The sequence below is a fragment of the Coffea arabica genome, chromosome 10e (assembly GCF_036785885.1).
Source record: "Coffea arabica cultivar ET-39 chromosome 10e, Coffea Arabica ET-39 HiFi, whole genome shotgun sequence".
Lineage (NCBI taxonomy): Eukaryota > Viridiplantae > Streptophyta > Magnoliopsida > Gentianales > Rubiaceae > Coffea > Coffea arabica.
Window position 1 is genome coordinate 9,573,360 of NC_092328.1, and position 18,251 is coordinate 9,591,610.

Below are 18,251 nucleotides of genomic sequence, written 5' to 3' on the forward strand. Positions count from 1 at the left end.
ATTGCATTCCAATAGGCTTAACCCAAGCAACAACTAAGGGGTTTATTCCATTCTGTAATTCCCAAACCCTTTAACCAAGCAGGCACTAAGGATTTCATGTAACAATAGATGAAACTATATAGGGGTTATTTACCCTCTATTTTTTAGAAAAGGGCATTCTGGTACAGGTTTGCTACTCCTATTGGGCTATTACTGGTGGTAATCCAAAGTCCATTAACCTATCGGAGATGAATCTGAGTTGGGAAAGTAATCTTAATTATATTGATTCTTCCATCTTCTTAGAAAAGGGTAAATTACAAATAACCAGTTGTAGTTTCATCTATAGTTATGTAAACTCCTAATATTTTAAAATATTAGGAGGTCATGCAGCAATAGATGTTCACCCCTGCGATTTTGTGCAAAATGGAAATTTGACGAAAAGGTGAAATACTAATAGTGCCCTTACTTAAATGTTAAATGAAATAACGACTTAATCACCTTATATAAAATTGCAGGGGATTATGTGAATAAATGCGAAAATCACAAAGAATAAAGTGGATATTTATGCAAAACCATAGGAGTTTAGTGGATATTATAATTTTACCACACACCCTTTTGAAGCGCGTCTCACGTAACCGTTGTAACTGATTGTATATTTCATCCATTTTTCGCTTTACATAAAACTACAAGAGGATTATATGGCTATTTTGAAACCTTAAAGAGGTCATCCGACATTCTGCAAAACTACAAAAGGTTTATATATAATTTACCCTTAAAAGGCAAGGGAAATAGTTACCAAAAACTCTAACTCTTAATCCCGAAGTCCGGTTGGTATTGCCGTCAACGTCATCAAGTATTTAATATCTAAGAAAACCATATTCAAATTTTGATTCTATGGACAGCAAGAAACATGACTTATAATTTGAACGGTACAAGAATAATTTGCACATGTGAAGCCGTTGTGGAATGGGATTGCCCTAGAATCAATTTTTTTCTTTTGGAAAGCTAAAATGAAAATGAAAAAAATCCCTAAGGTAATTTGTTTCTATTGACCAATTCGGGACAATTTTTAGAAAAATACTTGCACGAAAGCAATATGAAATTTATGAGCTGTTTGTGTTCAATTTTTTCCCTTTTTTTTGTTTGGAGGGTAGAAGAGTAATTTGCACAAGTGAATCCGTTGCAGAATGGGATTGCCCTGGAATTAGTTTTTGGAAAACTAAAATGAAATTGAGAAAATCTCCAAGGTAAATTGTGTCTATTGACCGATCAGGACATTCGTGAGAAAAATATGTGTAGGAAAGCAACATCCTTTTTTTTTGGCACTTTGGGAAGCCTGGAAGTCAATGCATGGTTGCTATTTGTATCTCCCTCCAGTGGAGTTACGGCGCCAGGATATGCAAAGATTGGAGACTCTGAAATGGCATCATCCAGAATTTCGAATTGATCGCGTTGATTTTGGATGAATTTAATAAAATAGGCTCGGTTTGGATTGGAGTGTTTTTTAGACACAAGTTTTTCAAATATAATACTACACTAACACACTTCAAAAACACCTATAATGATTATAATTGAAGTAGTTTTGGTGTTTTGTTCACAAATTTTTTGTTTTGAAATCTTCCTGAAGAGTAGTTAGAGTATTGTCATGGTCTCGTAGCTGATGCAATGACATTTGTACCCTACCACACCAGCCATGTAGCCTGTCTCCTACAATTGTCAGAGAGAGGAGGGATAGATTGAGCGGTTTAAGGAAAGACAGTATAAGTGAGAGGTCTCGGATTCGAACCTTCTCATTTACACTTAAAAAAAAATAAGAAAAAAAATGCCACCGCAACCCCTACAAGTGTCAAATATGCAATGGATTCAACTATACAGCAAAAGATTATGCAGTGAATTCCACTATATAGAAAAAGTTCATCAAGATAAGCTATAGGTAATGAAGTAGGCGACAGGACCACAATGCACAAAGCCAAGCTGCAAACTTCAGTACCATAAACATTATAATGTGTAAATTTAGTTTTCCAGAAAGTGCATTTAGCTGCACTTTCTGCACCATAAACTATATATAATGTGTAAGTTTAGTTCTCCAGAAAGTGCATTTAGAACTTTCTGCACCACAAACAGTAATATGTAAGTTTAATTTATCCAGAAAGTGCATTCAGCACTTTCCGCACCATAAACTATAATGAATGTGTAAGTTTAGTTTTCCAGGAAGTTGCATTTAGCACCCTCCCCGCAGATGTATATTCAGTCATAAATTTGGGCATATCCACGACCACGGGCTACGCTCCTTTTGGCTTGCCGCTAAACGCTTTCTAAGGTCGCTTATCTCCTCATCTGATTTCAATAGAGCTTCTCGAGCAGCTGCCTCTGCTCTCAGCCGAGCATCTTTTTCATCTTTCAATTGCTGTTCAAGTCTACGTCTTGTATCCGTGATCATTTTCTCAACCTGTACAATAAGAGCAAGACAGTAATGAAATGTTTTCGAAAGTATCCGTCCAACTATTAGAAGGCAACAAACTGTAGCAGTACTGATTAGCAGTACCGATTTGAGTATTCCAACAATCAAGCATCAAATACAAAGAAGGGTAGCAAATTTTAGCTGCTACAATGAATAGGTTTTATTTAATTGAAGGACTTCAGCAATGCTTGAGACGTTTAAATACAAATGATAGGCAAATCTTATCTATCGTTTGCATGCATAACTATATTTCTTAGAAATAGGGTTCAAAAAATAAGGGTGTATGCAGTCTGCCCTCCTGCATCGTTGTTCCATTCCCCCCATTAATCCACCGAAAGGTTAAGGAAGAATCACACACAAGACACATTCAATTTCAGGCCTTCCTTATTACGCGCTTGTTTACCACAAAAGCGGGAAAGGAAATGCATAATTACATCTGAAGGTTGAGAGGCATATGATGTTTAGATATATGGTGTGCAAAATGAAATTAAAGGAAGAGAAAAATAGAGTAATGAAAACAAAAAAGAAACGCGTCGGAAAGGAACAACTACCATATCGGTAATTCGTTTCAGATGCTCCTCATATGATTGATATATCTGCACCTCCCGCTCAATTTTCTCCTCTTTGGACAAAGAATTCAGCCCTTTAGCTTGATCACGAAGTTTTGCAGCTGCTTTCTGTTAAATAAGGAATTTTGCAGGTGTTTCCCAAACTCAAGCATATCCTGAGATTGAAAAAAAAAAGGAAAAAAAAAATGTTTCTCGATCGGATTGCACCCACGGCTTACCTTGAACTCATCAAACAACTCATTAGTATAAGGTTTTGCTCCATTTTTCACGACAACGTCGTCAACTAGGAAAAGAAGTTGCTTAAGCTGTTCAGCTTTCTTGGCTGCATTTTTTGTCCTGTTATCAAATAACACCCGCCTGTTCCCACAATGCTTAAGCATTCCCTATATCACCACCATAATAAGTTTCAATTGCACAGTTCAAATTCAAAAAGGATGAGAGATTGATTAGTAATACAAGGGCAAAACATATCATGGTGCAAATTAGAGAAGACATTCACTCAAAACTCATCATTCTCCACTCAAAAGATTCTGAAATTGGCATTGAAAAATGTCAGCTTGTGTTGCAAATTAACTGGCACACATGTTGATCAGAGTCTTTCATCGAATGCAAGAATAGTTGCAAATGCTCAAGTTTGAGACCTTATGAAAAATCTAGACCGCACAAAGTCATTTCACCCCTTGATAAATTATCCTCCACTTTTGTTAGTTTTCCCATGGGAGTAATGTTAAGCTTCAAGGTGAGGAGATATTAAGCCAAACTGTTATCCCCTACGATCATATTTTTAGCTTCCCTTTCCTCTGCTGACATGTTGAGCATGGAGGTGGAATGAAACTGAAACTGGGCGGTCCTTTTTGCTTTTCTTAATAACTAGCTGACTCACTGCAGCACAAACAGAAGAGATCAAATTCTTGATACTTTGAGTGATCTTATTAACGATTTTTTTCATGTCAGCATATATCATCATTAGGAAGAGAGTTAATATGCGTGAAACATTTTAGAGAGGAGCATGGGTATAAGATAATTGAATTCTTTCAGGAATAAGAACAACTGAAGCTAAAAACACAGAACAGATGATATATAACCAAGAGGCATTATCTATATGTCAGATATCAAAGGCATAACTCTAGAAACACAGGTATAACCTCATAACCAAATAGAACAAAATTAGACCTTATACATAAAGTACACCTCCACAGAATAGTCAATGACAAATTCATCGATATAACTAAGTCAGACAGTACACCTACCTTTATGGACTCTGAACGACTCAAGTAATCGTCAAAATTCACTTCCTCGTTTTCAAGTTCATCACCCCCTGTGAAAACCAATATCATATATTCTGCAATCTTGTCTCCAAAAATTTTTTGTAAGGTCTCAATAGCAGCTGCTTCCTCCATTGAGACTCGGCTTCTAAGTGACACGACTACAAGGACTGCGTGGATGCCATCCTTTGCCATTCCGATGCATCTCACAATCTCTTTTTCAACAAACTGAGGTTCAGCAGCTTTGTCAAACAACCCTGAAAGCAAATCAATTTAACATTTCATAAAAAATTGTGCAAAAGTCCTCTAGATATTTATTTTTGTGAATATTTTGGAAAATTTTCCTCTTAAACATTCCAATTCTAATTTTGCCGCAGACATAATCAATGAAAAATACCAGGGGTGTCTATCACATTAAGGACTTGGCCATCTTCCAACACGGTCCTCTGTAGCTCTGTAGTTTTGGTAACGCCATCAAAACTACTCATTGACTTGAATGCCCTTCTTCCAAGAATACTGTTACCAGTTGCACTTTTTCCATTGCCTGTACGCCCAACCAGAACGACTGTTCGGACTTTATTTGAAGCAGAATCAAACTCGCGGTTGTCAGAAATGAAACTTCCACCCATTTCTCAGGAATCAGAAAAATCTGCAACAGTAATATCCAAAGTACTTCTGTCACACAAAAAAGAAGAAAAGTTAAATATCAAAAGTCACAAGGGGGTTTTTGTCATGCCGCCATCCATCGAACCAAGGAGAGGAGCATCCCAACCCCGCAAATTTAACCACTTAATTGCCCGGAAACAGTACCAGGGAAATGAAATAAAAACATGGACTAATACTACTACTTACAGATTGACTGAAAATAGCTGTTATTCCTATAAACAGATAATCAAAGAATATAATACCTCTCTCTCTCTCCCTCCCTTTTTTTTTTTTGGCAAACCAGCGACATTTTTGTAGATAGTAAACAAAGTTACAAAATTATGTATAAGTAACAGGCAAAGGCTTTATCATTCCTATACAATCTGTGCTATCCACAGAAGGATGGAAATGACCCATCATACTTGAAATTCAAGAATTCAAGTGGGACTGACCTTTGAATTTGGATAAAGAAATTGCAGCGACAAGAGATAGATAATACGAGAACACGAGTGAGTTGGATATAAATAATGGAGGGGACAAGGAGGGGTCGGGCATGGATAACTTTTGTATTCTTCAAGGTCTAAAGGCAGGGATAACTTCCTTTAAGGTCGAAAGGCAGGGATAACTTGTGAAGTAGAAGAAGAAGAAGAGGAGGAGGTTTTTGCGGGGTTTGCCTAGTGATGAAGACAACGAGTTCTTTGGCATATTTATTGAAGATGGAGAAACTGTATGGAGGAATTTGCAGAAAAAGGAATGGAGGAGGGAATAGATGCTGTAGAATTAATCAAGTGCTTTAATATTGGTACGATGTTGAAGAGGTGCTTGAGAGCTGATCCTGATTATTGTGTCCCACTTTTGGAGGCTGAGAAGGCTGCACAAAAGGAGGAGGCGGCCACCAGGAAGGAGAAATTGGAAGAAGCAGAAGAAGGCGAAGAAGATACCGAGGAATAAGCACCGGTTGTAGAGGGAGTTTCCGATGAGGAAGGTGACGATTGAGTATAGTCTCTGTTCAGCAGCAAAAGCAAAAGAGTGAGGAGGAAGAGAAAATTAGTGAGGAATCCATAAGCCTGGATTGAATTTTGCATTCAGAATTTACAGCAAAGTTTAGCTCGGAATTCTTGGAAATTGCTTTATAGTGTATAAGAAATTGTGTCATTAATTCACCGCAATGTCCATCATTGTTACTCGCATGACATTTTCCTGCTTTTACTTGCATGATGTATACATAAAATTAAGTACCCTTCAATTGCTTTAATCTTCGTCTAGGATCAATTAATGAAGTTTCCGTCATCTCTATTTTTTGTTGTTTCTTACAATTTTGGATTAATTTTCTATATATTGATTTGAATGCATGATAACTAATTTGAATTTGAATTTGAAATCTAATGTATTTAGTTGTGATAATATATACACTTACTTTCAATGTATACAAAATTAACTCTATATTGAATGCTATATTTACGAAAAGTGATGCTTTTCAAAAGAAAGAATGAGAAGTAATGAAAATCCAGCTTTTTGGTGTTTAATATAATTATTTGCTGCTGAGTTTGTCTCTAACTTCAAGACTTACAAATACACACCGAGATTGAGAGAATGTGAAAATTTTGGTCAATAGAGGAAAGCCATCGAAAAAAACTCTAAGTTATTTATTTTTGGATAAATTAATTATAATCCCTTGTGATTTTATATAATGCCAATGACCCTCTTAAGGTTTCAAAATTGCCACATAATCCCCTATAATTTTACATAATGTGAAAAATGGAATGTGTAATCAATTATGGCATTTATACCAAACTCGCTTTAAGAATGCATGTGATAAAATCTTAATCTCCATGTAACCCCTCATGATTTTATAAAAATCTACTTTAAACCCGTGTGATTTTTGTATATATTCACGTAATTCCTCTATACTTTTATACGAGGTAGATAAGCATTGATTGATTTAGCATTTAAGTAAGAGTACTATTAGTATTTTAATTAATGACGTTACACAGCCTATTTTCCATCAAGTTTCCATTTTACATAAAATCATATGAGGGTGAAGTGGACATTTTGAAATGTTAAGGGTTTCATGTGGCAATAGATGAAACTATATAGGGGTTATTTACCCTTTATTTTTAGAGAAGGGCATTCTGCTACAGGTTTGGTACTCCTATTTGGTAATCCAAAGTCCATTAACCTATCCGAGATAAATCTAAGTTAGGAAAATAATCTTAATTATATTGACTCGTCCGTCTTCTTAGAAAATGGTAAATTACAAAGTTTCATTTATCGTTATGTGAACTCCTAATATTTTAAAATGTTAGGAGGTCATGCAGCAATAGATGATGACCCCCTGCAATTTTGTGCAAAATGGAAATTTGACGAAAAGGTGAAATACTAATAGTGCCCTTACTTAAATGTAAAATGAAATATCGACTTAATCACCTTATATAAAATAGCAGGGAATTATGTGAATAAATGCAAAAATCACAAAGGATAAAGTGGATATTTATGCAAAACCATAGGGGTTTAGTGGATATTATAATTTTACCACACACCCTTTTGAAGCGCGTCTCACGTAACCGTCGTAACTGATTGTATATTTCATCCATTTTTCGCTTTACATAAAACTACAAGAGGATTATATGGCTATTTTGAAACCTTAAAGAGGTCATCCGACATTCTGCAAAACTACAAAAGGTTTATATATAATTTACCCTTAAAAGGCAAGGGAAATAGTTACCAAAAACTCTAACTCTTAATCCCGAAGTCCGGTTGGTATTGCCGTCAACGTCATCAAGTATTTAATATCTAAGAAAACCATATTCAAATTTTGATTCTATGGACAGCAAGAAACATGACTTATAATTTGAACGGTACAAGAATAATTTGCACATGTGAAGCCGTTGTGGAATGGGATTGCCCTAGAATCAATTTTTTTCTTTTGGAAAGCTAAAATGAAAATGAAAAAAATCCCTAAGGTAATTTGTTTCTATTGACCAATTCGGGACAATTTTTAGAAAAATACTTGCACGAAAGCAATATGAAATTTATGAGCTGTTTGTGTTCAATTTTTTCCCTTTTTTTTGTTTGGAGGGTAGAAGAGTAATTTGCACAAGTGAATCCGTTGCAGAATGGGATTGCCCTGGAATTAGTTTTTGGAAAACTAAAATGAAATTGAGAAAATCTCCAAGGTAAATTGTGTCTATTGACCGATCAGGACATTCGTGAGAAAAATATGTGTAGGAAAGCAACATCCTTTTTTTTTGGCACTTTGGGAAGCCTGGAAGTCAATGCATGGTTGCTATTTGTATCTCCCTCCAGTGGAGTTACGGCGCCAGGATATGCAAAGATTGGAGACTCTGAAATGGCATCATCCAGAATTTCGAATTGATCGCGTTGATTTTGGATGAATTTAATAAAATAGGCTCGGTTTGGATTGGAGTGTTTTTTAGACACAAGTTTTTCAAATATAATACTACACTAACACACTTCAAAAACACCTATAATGATTATAATTGAAGTAGTTTTGGTGTTTTGTTCACAAATTTTTTGTTTTGAAATCTTCCTGAAGAGTAGTTAGAGTATTGTCATGGTCTCGTAGCTGATGCAATGACATTTGTACCCTACCACACCAGCCATGTAGCCCGTGTCTCCTACAATTGTCAAAGAGAGTAGGGATGGATTACGTGGTTTAAGGGGAGGAACTATAAGTGAGAGGTCTCGGATTCGAACTTTTTTACTTACATTTAAAAAAAAAAAAAGCCACCGCAACCCTTACAAGTGTCGAATATGCAATGGATTCAACTATACAACAAAAGATTATGCCGTGAATTCCACTATGTAGCACAAGTTCATCAAGATAAGCTATAGGTAGTGAAGTAGGCGACAGGACCGCAATGCACAAAGCTAAGCTGCAAACTTCAGTGCCATAAACATTATAATGTGTAACAGTTTTCCAGAAAGTGCATTTAGCACTTTCTGCACCATAAACTATATATAAATGCACTTTCTGCACCATAAACTATATATAATGTGTAAATTTAGTTCTCCAGAAAGTGCATTTAGAACTTTCTGCACCACAAACAATAATACGTAAGTTTAATTTATCCAGAAAGTGCATTCAGCAGCGTCCCTGCAGATGTATATTCAGTCATAAAATTAGACATTCTTTGTCTTTAAGCCGCTGAATCTCCTTTTGGCTTTCCGCTAAACTCTTTCTAAGGATGCGTATCTCCTCATCTGATTTCAATAGAGCTTCTCGGGCAGCTGCCTCTGCTCTCAGCCGAGCATCTTTCTCATCTTTCAGTTGCTGTTCAAGTCTACGTCTTGTGTCCGTGATCATTTTCTCAACCTGTACAATAAGAGCAAGACGGTAATGAAATGTTTTCGAAAGTATCCGTCCAACTATTAGAAGGCAACAGACTGTAGCAGTACTGATTTGAGTATTCCAACAATCAAGCATCAAATACAAAGAAGGGTAGCAAATTTTAGCTGCTGCAATGAATAGGTTTTATTTAATTGAAGGACTTCAGCAATGCTTGAGACGTTTAAATTAAAATGATAGGCAAATCTTATCTATCGTTTGCATGCAAAATATATTTCTTAGAAATAGGGTTCAAAAAATAAGGGTGCATGCGGTCTGCCCTCCTGCATCGTTGTTCCATTCCCCCCATTAATCCACCGAAAGGTAAAAGAAGAATTACACACAAGACAGCTACAATTTCAGGGCTTCCTTATTACACGCTTGTTTACTACAAAAGCGGGAAAGGAAATGCATAATTACATCTGAAGGTTGAAAGGCATATGGTGTGCAAACTGAAATTAACAGAAGAGAAAAATGGAGTAATGAAAACGAAAAAAGAAACGCGTCGGAAAAGAACAGTTACCATGTCAGTAATTCGTTTCAGATGCTCCTCATATGATTGATATATCTGCATCTCCCGCTCAATTTTCTCCTCTTTGGACAAAGAATTCAGCTCTTTAGCTTCATCACGAAGTTTTGCAGCTGCTTTCTGTTAAATAAGGAATTTTGCAGGTGTCATGTGTTTCCCAAACTTAAGCATATCCTGAGATTGAAAAAAAAAAAAAAAGGCTTCTTGGATTGCCCCCACGGCTTACCTTGAACTCATCAAATAACTCATTTGTATAAGGTTTGCCTCCATTTTTCACGACAACGTCGTCCACTAGGAAAAGAAGTTGCTTAAGCTGTTCAGCTTTCTTGGCTGCATTTTTGGTCCTGTTATCAAACAATACCCGCCTGTTCCCACAAAGCTTAAGCATTCCCTATATCATCACCATAACAAGTTTCAATTGCACAGTTCAACTTCAAAAAGGATGAGAGATTAGTAATACAAGGGCAAAACATATCATGGTGCAAACTCATCATTCTCCACTCAAAAGATTCTGAAAATTGCATTGGAAAATGTCAACTTGTATTGCAAATTAACTGGCACACATGTTGAGAGTCTTTCATCGAATGCAAGAATAGTTGCAAATGCTCAAGTTTGAGACCTTATGAAAAATCTAGACCGCAAAAAGTCATTCCACCCCTTGATAAATTGTCCTCCACTTTTGTTAGTTTTCCCATGGGAGTAATGTTAAGCTTCAAGAATGAGGAGATATTAAGCCAAACTGTTATCCCCTAAGATCATATTTTTATCTTCCCTTTGCTCTGCTGACATGTTGAGCATGGAGGTGGAATGAAACTGAAACCTGGCGGTCCTTTTTACTTTTCTTAATAACTAGCTGACTCACACTGCAGCACAAACAGAAGAAATCAAATTCTTGATTCTTTGAGTGATCTTATTTTTCATGTCAGCATATATCATCATTAGGAAGAGAGTTAATATGCATGACACATTTTAGAGAGGAGAATGGATACAAGATAATTGAATTCTTTCAGGAATAAGAACAATTGAAGCTAAAAACACAGAACAGATGATACATAACCAAGAGGCATAACTCTAGAAACACAGGTATAACCTCATAACCAAATAGAACAAAATTAGACCTTATACATAAAGTACACCTCCACAGAATAGTCAAAGACAAATTCATCGATATAACTAAGTCAGACAGTACACCTACCTTTATGGACTCTGAACGACTCAAGTAATCGTCAAAACTCACTTCCTCGTCTTCAAGTTCATCACCCCCTGTGAAAACCAATATCATATATTCTGCAATCTTGTCTCCAAAAATTTTTTGTAAGGTCTCAATAGCAGCTGCTTCCTCCATTGAGACTCGGCTTCTAAGTGACACGACTACAAGGACTGCGTGGATGCCATCCTTTGCCATGCCGACGCATCTCACAATCTCTTTTTCAACAAACTGAGGTTCAGCAGCTTTGTCAAACAACCCTGAAAGCAAATCAATTTAACATTTCATAAAAAATTGTGCAAAAGTCCTCTAGATATTTATTTTTGTGAATATTTTGGAAAATTTTCCTCTTAAACATTCCAATTCTAATTTTGCCGCAGACATAATCAATGAAAAATACCAGGGGTGTCTATCACATTAAGGACTTGGCCATCTTCCAACACGGTCCTCTGTAGCTCTGTAGTTTTGGTAACGCCATCAAACTACTCATTGACTTGAATGCCCTTCTTCCAAGAATACTGTTACCAGTTGCACTTTTTCCATTGCCTGTACGCCCAACCAGAACGACTGTTCGGACTTTATTTGAAGCAGAATCAAACTCGCGGTTGTCAGAAATGAAACTTCCACCCATTTCTCAGGAATCAGAAAAATCTGCAACAGTAATATCCAAAGTACTTCTGTCACACAAAAAAGAAGAAAAGTTAAATATCAAAAGTCACAAGGGGGTTTTTGTCATGCCGCCATCCATCGAACCAAGGAGAGGAGCATCCCAACCCCGCAAATTTAACCACTTAATTGCCCGGAAACAGTACCAGGGAAATGAAATAAAAACATGGACTAATACTACTACTTACAGATTGACTGAAAATAGCTGTTATTCCTATAAACAGATAATCAAAGAATATAATACCTCTCTCTCTCTCCCTCCCTTTTTTTTTTTTGGCAAACCAGCGACATTTTTGTAGATAGTAAACAAAGTTACAAAATTATGTATAAGTAACAGGCAAAGGCTTTATCATTCCTATACAATCTGTGCTATCCACAGAAGGATGGAAATGACCCATCATACTTGAAATTCAAGAATTCAAGTGGGACTGACCTTTGAATTTGGATAAAGAAATTGCAGCGACAAGAGATAGATAATACGAGAACACGAGTGAGTTGGATATAAATAATGGAGGGGACAAGGAGGGGTCGGGCATGGATAACTTTTGTATTCTTCAAGGTCTAAAGGCACAGGGATAACTTCCTTTAAGGTCGAAAGGCAGGGATAACTTGTGAACTTAACTTTTAATTTAAACTACCCCATATCTTCTATATCATCGTGATTGGAATCAAAGATAGGTATATGATCGTGATGATTGGAATGAAAGAGAGGAATATGATCGTGATTGGAATGAAAGAAAGGAATATGATCGTGATTGGAATGAAAGAAAGGAATATGGGTCCGTTTATGTGATCAGTAAACGTTGAAAAGGGTGATACAAACAATTTTTTTTTGGAGGGCTAATATCAATTCTCCAGGTTAGTTGAAGAACAGATTAATTAATTCCCATCCACTTTATTTATCTATTATTTGGTTCATGGGAGAATTCAAGCATTTCAACAGGCCAGGATGGGGATGGAGGTCGTGAAAGGACTTAGATTCAGTATCCAATTCTCACTGTTAGTTTTCTAACAATTAGAATAGGAACTTTGTTGAATTTCATTTCCATCTTTTGTGTAAATCTATTTTGTTCAAGGAATTATCAGCCATGTTTAATTTTTTTTTTTTTTTACCGAAATGGATGGCAAGTTCAAATCCAAGAAACTTTCATCGACATCTTTCACCATCTATTTCCTTATCATTACGATATTTCAGTCCTTGAACTGATCAAGGAAAGACAAGAAGCAATTCTGATTAGTTAAATTTAGGCGCGTGTTTCAAACCCCATCAAGGAAGGAGAACTGAACTCTCCATCGTCATGATAAGCACTTCCATCCATTGTCCTGCGAATCAGATCACCTCTAACAAGAGTAAAAGTTTTCTTCAATATATGCATATTTCTGCTGAAAATTTTGAAAACTTCCAAGACAAGAATGGGTCCATTCCTCATACAACTTTGCAATAGGACAAAGGAGCACACTAACGTTCGGTGACTAATTTATTGAAAAAGCAGGAGCATATATTTTTGTCTAGTTTTGATAGGGTATGTTACCTCAATTTTCGACCAACAGGCAACACAAAATATAATCATCGCTGCAAAAAAATTTACTGAAGCTAATTTATTATTATTATTATGAAAAGTTTGGACAGTTTCGACTTTAGTTATTCATCGGTACGACTCAGAACATGTCTTTGAAACCATAAATGATCACTTAGAAAAGGTACTTACAATAGATTACTCTCCAACCCGATACTCACACCGAAAATGGAGAATTTGAACGTGCGACCTTCTACGAGAAACTGATCGTCTTTATCATCAATTCAGCTAACATGAGATGGTTTGGAAATGCCAAGTAGAGCAAGGATTCCACTATATAACAAAATACCACAATGATGGACAAAACACGCATAGGCGATGATAAGACAACAGATCGAACCACCACAGTTCCATGAAGATGGGCACAGCTAAGTTGCAAACTTCAGTGCCATAAACTAATAATGTGTAACAGTAAATTTTAGCTTCCCAGAATATGCATTTAGTCGCCCCCCAGATGTACAGTATCTAGAATATCCAGTCACATAATATGACAACCCAAATTTTTACCAAACTTTTTGAGCTGCTCAGCCAGCCTTTGGCTCGTCTCTAAATTCTGTCTCAATTTACAGATCTCATTATCTGATTTCGCTAGAGTTTCTCGCACAGTTTGCTCTGCTTTTAAGCGAGCATCTTGCTCTTCTGCCAATTGCTGTTCAAGTTCATGTGTTGCCTCCCTAAGCTTTGTCTCAACCTGTACAACAAAATTAAGACAAAGAAAAAACTACTGATAAATATTCTTGATAGGTTCTGCTAATTAAGTTTACAGCTTAGCACCTTCGTTTGCCATGGATAGAAAATACAACTGATAAATGGCACCAAGCCTCAGTAAATGACAGCATCCATCAGATAAAACTTCTTAAAAAGATATAAATATGCTTCAACAATAGCTATGACATAAAGAAATAGCCAAATTGGAATCATGACAAAGAACAGGCCAAGTGGAATTTACTGCCTTAAACTAAGAAGTATATGTGTAGCTAGAAGCACCAAAGAGGGTCAGAACAGCAAGTATGTTTAAATGGGAACCTGAATCAAACAACACAATCTCAGAATTACTAGACATCCAGTATAGAATGTTTTGGATGATACCTTTCTTTCCACTCGAGAAATAAAGAAAGTATTATTCTTCTCATTAAGTAAAAGATCATCTAGAAATCCTCATCCAGCAGGAAGGTGTCACCAGCAAGAAAGTTGTATATGATGCTTTTCTTTGCACTGGAGAAAAAGGACATGTATGTTCCCATTTCACACTAGGTGAATGGAAATACTAGGAAGAGCCCATAGCACATTGTTTATTTTCTTCACTAAATACATAGCCACCACATCTAGATTATAAGAAATCAACCGTACTGTCTTTTTTTATCCGGCCAAATTCTGATCTAAACCAACGCCAGAACAATAGTTATTCAGGTAACTGTTCTTTAAAGGGTGAAACAATCAAGGCTCCATTGTCATGAAGAAATCATGCCGACAGGAAGAGACAACTTAATATTGAGAACAGTATCACTACCCACCAATTAAAAGTTCTACAAAATTCAACCAGCTATACACATAAAACATGAGACAATCTAAATGAATATTCAGATTCCTAAAACTTTGTTAGGATATCTTCTAGAAGGCAGCAACATTCAAGCATCAAATATGGACAAAGATAGCAGATTTTAGCTCTTACAAAGGATAGGTTTTAATTCATTGAAGGAATAATCAATCGATTGCACTCATTAGTATATTTCTTGGAAATAGAGTTCGCAAAATAGAGGTGTATGTAACCAGCCCTCCTGCATTGCTCATCGTCTCCCCCCTCCCTTTTAATCTGCCATAAAAGAAGAATTACATACACGACAGATTGAATTTCAGGTCTCTCTTACTACATTCTTGTTTCCTGCAAACGTGGAAAAGGAAATGCACAATCACAGCTGAAGGTATAATGAGACTCCAACCACATCCAGAGGAATATGCTTAGATTTATTGTATGCAAATTTAAATACGTGAAAAATATAAAGTAAAATTAAAGAACCAAAAAATATAGTAATAACAAGAAAAAAGTAAGATGTCGGGGAAAAAAAAAACTACCATATCAGTACTTCGTGCCAGATGCTCCTCATATGATTGATATATCTGCACCTCCCGCTCAATTTTCTCCTCTTTGGAGTAACCTTCCAAAGAATTCAGCTCTTTAGCTTGATCTCGAAGTTTTGCAGCTGCTTTCTGTTAAACAAAGAGTTTTGCAGGTGTCATGTGTTTCCCAAACTTAACCTTATTCTGAGACTTAACTCAAAAAAGAACCCAAAAAAAAAAGGTAGAAGTTTCCAGGATTGCCACCAACGCTTACCTGAAACTCGACAAATAACTTATTAGTATAAGGTTTTCCTCCATTTTTCTTGACAACGTCATCCACTAGGGAAAGAAGTTGCTTAAGTTGTTCAGCTTTCTTGGCTGTATTTTTTGTCTTGTTATCAAATAACACCCACCTGTTTCCGCAAATCTCAAGCATTCCCTATATCATCACCATAATAAGTTTCCATGATACAGTTCCACTTCAAAAAAGGTGAAAGATTAATAAAACAAGGGAAAACAGAACATGGCAGCAAATTAGAGAATCTCAAACTCATCATTCTCCACTCAAAAGATTCTGAAATTTGTATAGGAAATACTTCAGGTATATCAACTTTTATTGCAAGCTCATTAACTGGGAGTCTTATTAAGCCACTCTTGTTAGTTTTCCCCTGGGAGTAATATTACAAGCTTCAAGAATGTGGATATATTAAGCCAAATTGTTATCCCCTAAACTCATATTTTTATTTACCGTTTCCTCTGCTGACATGTTGAGCTTGGAGGTGGAATGAAACTGAAAATAAGAGGGCCTTTTAGCCTTTTTCAATGACTGGCAGACTCACTGCAGCACAAACAGCCGAGAACCAACACTTGATTCTTTGAGTGATCTTATTACCAATATTTTTCATGGCAGCATCATCATTAGGAAGAAAGTAAAAATGCATGACACATTTTACAGAGGAGCATATGTATAAGATAATATAAATTCATTCAGGAATAAGAACAACTGGAGCTAAAACACAAAACAAATGATATATAACCAAGCAGCAATATCTATATCTCTGACATCAATGGCTTAACTCTAGAAACACAGGTATAACCTCGTAAGCAAATGGAACAAAATTAGACCTTATACATAAGAGTACACTCCACAGAATAGTCAATGACAAATTCATCAATATAACTAAGTCAGATAGTACACCTACCTTTATGGACTCTGAACGACTCAAGTAATCGTCAAAGTTCACTTCGTCTTCTTCAAAGTCATCACCCCCAGTAAAAACCATTATCATATATTTTGTAATCTTGTCTCCAAATAATTTTTGCAGGGTCTCAACAGTAGCTGCTTCCTCTAATGAGATTCGGCTGCTAAGTGACACAACTACAAGCACTGCGTGGATGCCATCCTTTGCCATGTCAATGCATCTCACGATCTCTTTTCCAACAAGCTGAGGTTCGGCCGATTTGTTAAATAAACCTGAAATCAAATCAATTTACCATTTCATATAAAATTGAACAACGGTCCTCAAGATATTAGTTTTTGTGATTATTTAGGGAATTTTCCTCTTAAACATTCCAACTCTGATTTTCTTTTTCAATTTTTTTTTTTTTTTACCGCAGGCCTAAACAATCAAGTTAGTCAGGATGAGAAATACCCGGGGTGTCTATCACATTAATGATTTGACCATCTTCCAACACGGCCGTCTGCAGCTCACTCGTGCTGGTAATGCCGTCAGGACTATTCATTGACTTGAATGCCTTTCTTCCGAGAATACTGTTACCGGTTGCACTTTTTCCATCTCCTGTACGCCCAACCAAGACGACTGTTCGGGCTCTGTGTGAAGCAGAACCAGACTCCCAATCATCATCAATAAAACTTCCACCCATTTCTCAGGAATCAGAAAAATCTGTAACAACAATACCAGAAGTACTTATGCCACACAAAAAGAAGAAAAGTTAAAAATCTAAAGTCGCAGGGGGTTTTTAATCATGCAGCCATCCATCGAACCATGGAGAGCACCAGACCAACCCCGCAAATTTAACTACTAAATTGCCTGGAAATGGTACCGGGGAAATGAATAAAAACATGCAGTACTAAAAAAAATTAGGGTAGAACAACTAAAACTACGACCTACAGATTCACTGAAAATAGCTGTTAATCCTTTAAATAGATAATCAAAGAATAGAACATCTTTTTTTTTTTCTTTTTGGTTTCTTTGGCAAACGCGCAACATTTCATAGATAGTAAGCAAAGTTACAAAATTATTCAAAGTAACAGGCAAAGGCCTGATCATTCCTATACAATCTGTGCTATCCACAGAATGAAGGAAATGATCCATCATACTTGAAATTCAAGAATTCAAGTGGGACTGACCTTTTCAATTTGGGTAAAGAAATTGCAACGACAAGAGATACATAATACTAGAACATAAGAGAGTTGGATATAAATAATAAAAGGAAAGAGGAGGGGTCGGGCACGGATAACTTTTGTATTCTTTAAGGTCTAAAGGAAGGTATAACTTCCTCTAAGGTCAAAAGGCAGGGATAACTTGCGGACAGAATTTTTTTTTTCTTTTTAACTTTGTGAAAATACTCCTGTTTTTAATTTAAACCACCCTGTACCTTTTACATCATCATGATTGAAATGAAAGAAAGGAATATGGGTCCGTTTATGTGATTTGAAAACGTTGAAAAATGCGATATAGACAATTTTGGGAAGGCAAATATCAATTCTGCATATCAGTAGAAGAACATGATTAATTTCTATCCACTTTAGTTTTATTTTTTATTTTTTGGTTCAGGGGAGCATTCAAGCATTGCAACAGGGAGAGGAAGTAAAGCGGATGGAGATCATGATAGGATTTAGATTTAGGATCCAATTCTCACTTAGTTTTCCCACCAATTAGAGTAGGAGCTTTGTTAAATTTCATTTCCATCTTCTGTGTAAATC

The 18,251-nt window shown here is 36.2% G+C and overlaps 2 protein-coding genes and 1 pseudogene across 5 annotated transcripts; all 3 read right to left on the reverse strand.

Annotated features, from left to right (window-relative positions):
- Positions 1 to 1,859: 1,859 nt before the first annotated feature.
- Positions 1,860 to 6,027, reverse strand: LOC113712340 (immune-associated nucleotide-binding protein 9-like). Of its 2 annotated transcripts, none has more exons than XM_027235722.2 (6): positions 5,372 to 6,027; positions 4,672 to 4,923; positions 4,260 to 4,531; positions 3,228 to 3,392; positions 2,992 to 3,117; positions 1,860 to 2,428 (listed from the first exon to the last, which is right to left on the reverse strand). In XM_027235722.2, exons 2-6 carry the CDS (start codon positions 4,901 to 4,903, stop codon positions 2,231 to 2,233), a joined length of 993 nt encoding a protein of 330 aa, XP_027091523.1. In that variant the 5' UTR covers positions 4,904 to 4,923; positions 5,372 to 6,027; the 3' UTR covers positions 1,860 to 2,230. The 2 variants fall into 2 exon arrangements, with proteins under 2 accessions (XP_027091523.1, XP_027091518.1); XM_027235717.2 differs by having other exon boundaries at positions 4,672 to 4,949.
- Positions 6,028 to 8,811: 2,784 nt separating this feature from the next.
- Positions 8,812 to 12,303, reverse strand: LOC113712338 (immune-associated nucleotide-binding protein 9-like; annotated as a pseudogene).
- A 1,185-nt stretch (positions 12,304 to 13,488) lies between these two features.
- Positions 13,489 to 17,801, reverse strand: LOC113712337 (immune-associated nucleotide-binding protein 9-like). Of its 3 annotated transcripts, XM_072066643.1 has the most exons (7): positions 17,676 to 17,801; positions 16,957 to 17,208; positions 16,507 to 16,778; positions 15,579 to 15,743; positions 15,320 to 15,454; positions 15,085 to 15,128; positions 13,884 to 13,937 (listed from the first exon to the last, which is right to left on the reverse strand). In XM_072066643.1, the coding sequence occupies exons 2-6, from the start codon at positions 17,186 to 17,188 to the stop codon at positions 15,114 to 15,116; spliced, it is 819 nt and encodes a 272-aa protein (XP_071922744.1). In that variant the 5' UTR covers positions 17,189 to 17,208; positions 17,676 to 17,801; the 3' UTR covers positions 13,884 to 13,937; positions 15,085 to 15,113. The 3 variants fall into 3 exon arrangements, with proteins under 3 accessions (XP_027091510.1, XP_027091511.1, XP_071922744.1); XM_027235709.2 differs by lacking the exon at positions 15,085 to 15,128 and having other exon boundaries at positions 13,489 to 13,937; XM_027235710.2 differs by lacking the exons at positions 15,085 to 15,128; positions 15,579 to 15,743 and having other exon boundaries at positions 13,489 to 13,937.
- Positions 17,802 to 18,251: the final 450 nt, after the last annotated feature.

What these genes read in the sequence shown, in the direction of transcription:
- LOC113712340 (XM_027235722.2), bottom strand. Translation starts at nt 4,903, where the DNA reads ATGGGTGGAAGTTTCATTTCTGACAACCGCGAGTTTGATTCTGCTTCA. An exon ending in TAATGTGATAGACACCCCTG is followed by an intron (nt 4,532 to 4,671) that starts GTATTTTTCATT and finishes ATTTGCTTTCAG; the next exon opens with GGTTGTTTGACAAAGCTGCT. An exon ending in GTCGTTCAGAGTCCATAAAG is followed by an intron (nt 3,393 to 4,259) that starts GTAGGTGTACTG and finishes GTGGTGATATAG; the next exon opens with GGAATGCTTAAGCATTGTGG.
- LOC113712337 (XM_027235709.2), bottom strand. Translation starts at nt 17,188, where the DNA reads ATGGGTGGAAGTTTTATTGATGATGATTGGGAGTCTGGTTCTGCTTCA. An exon ending in TAATGTGATAGACACCCCGG is followed by an intron (nt 16,779 to 16,956) that starts GTATTTCTCATC and finishes ATTTGATTTCAG; the next exon opens with GTTTATTTAACAAATCGGCC. An exon ending in GTCGTTCAGAGTCCATAAAG is followed by an intron (nt 15,744 to 16,506) that starts GTAGGTGTACTA and finishes GTGATGATATAG; the next exon opens with GGAATGCTTGAGATTTGCGG.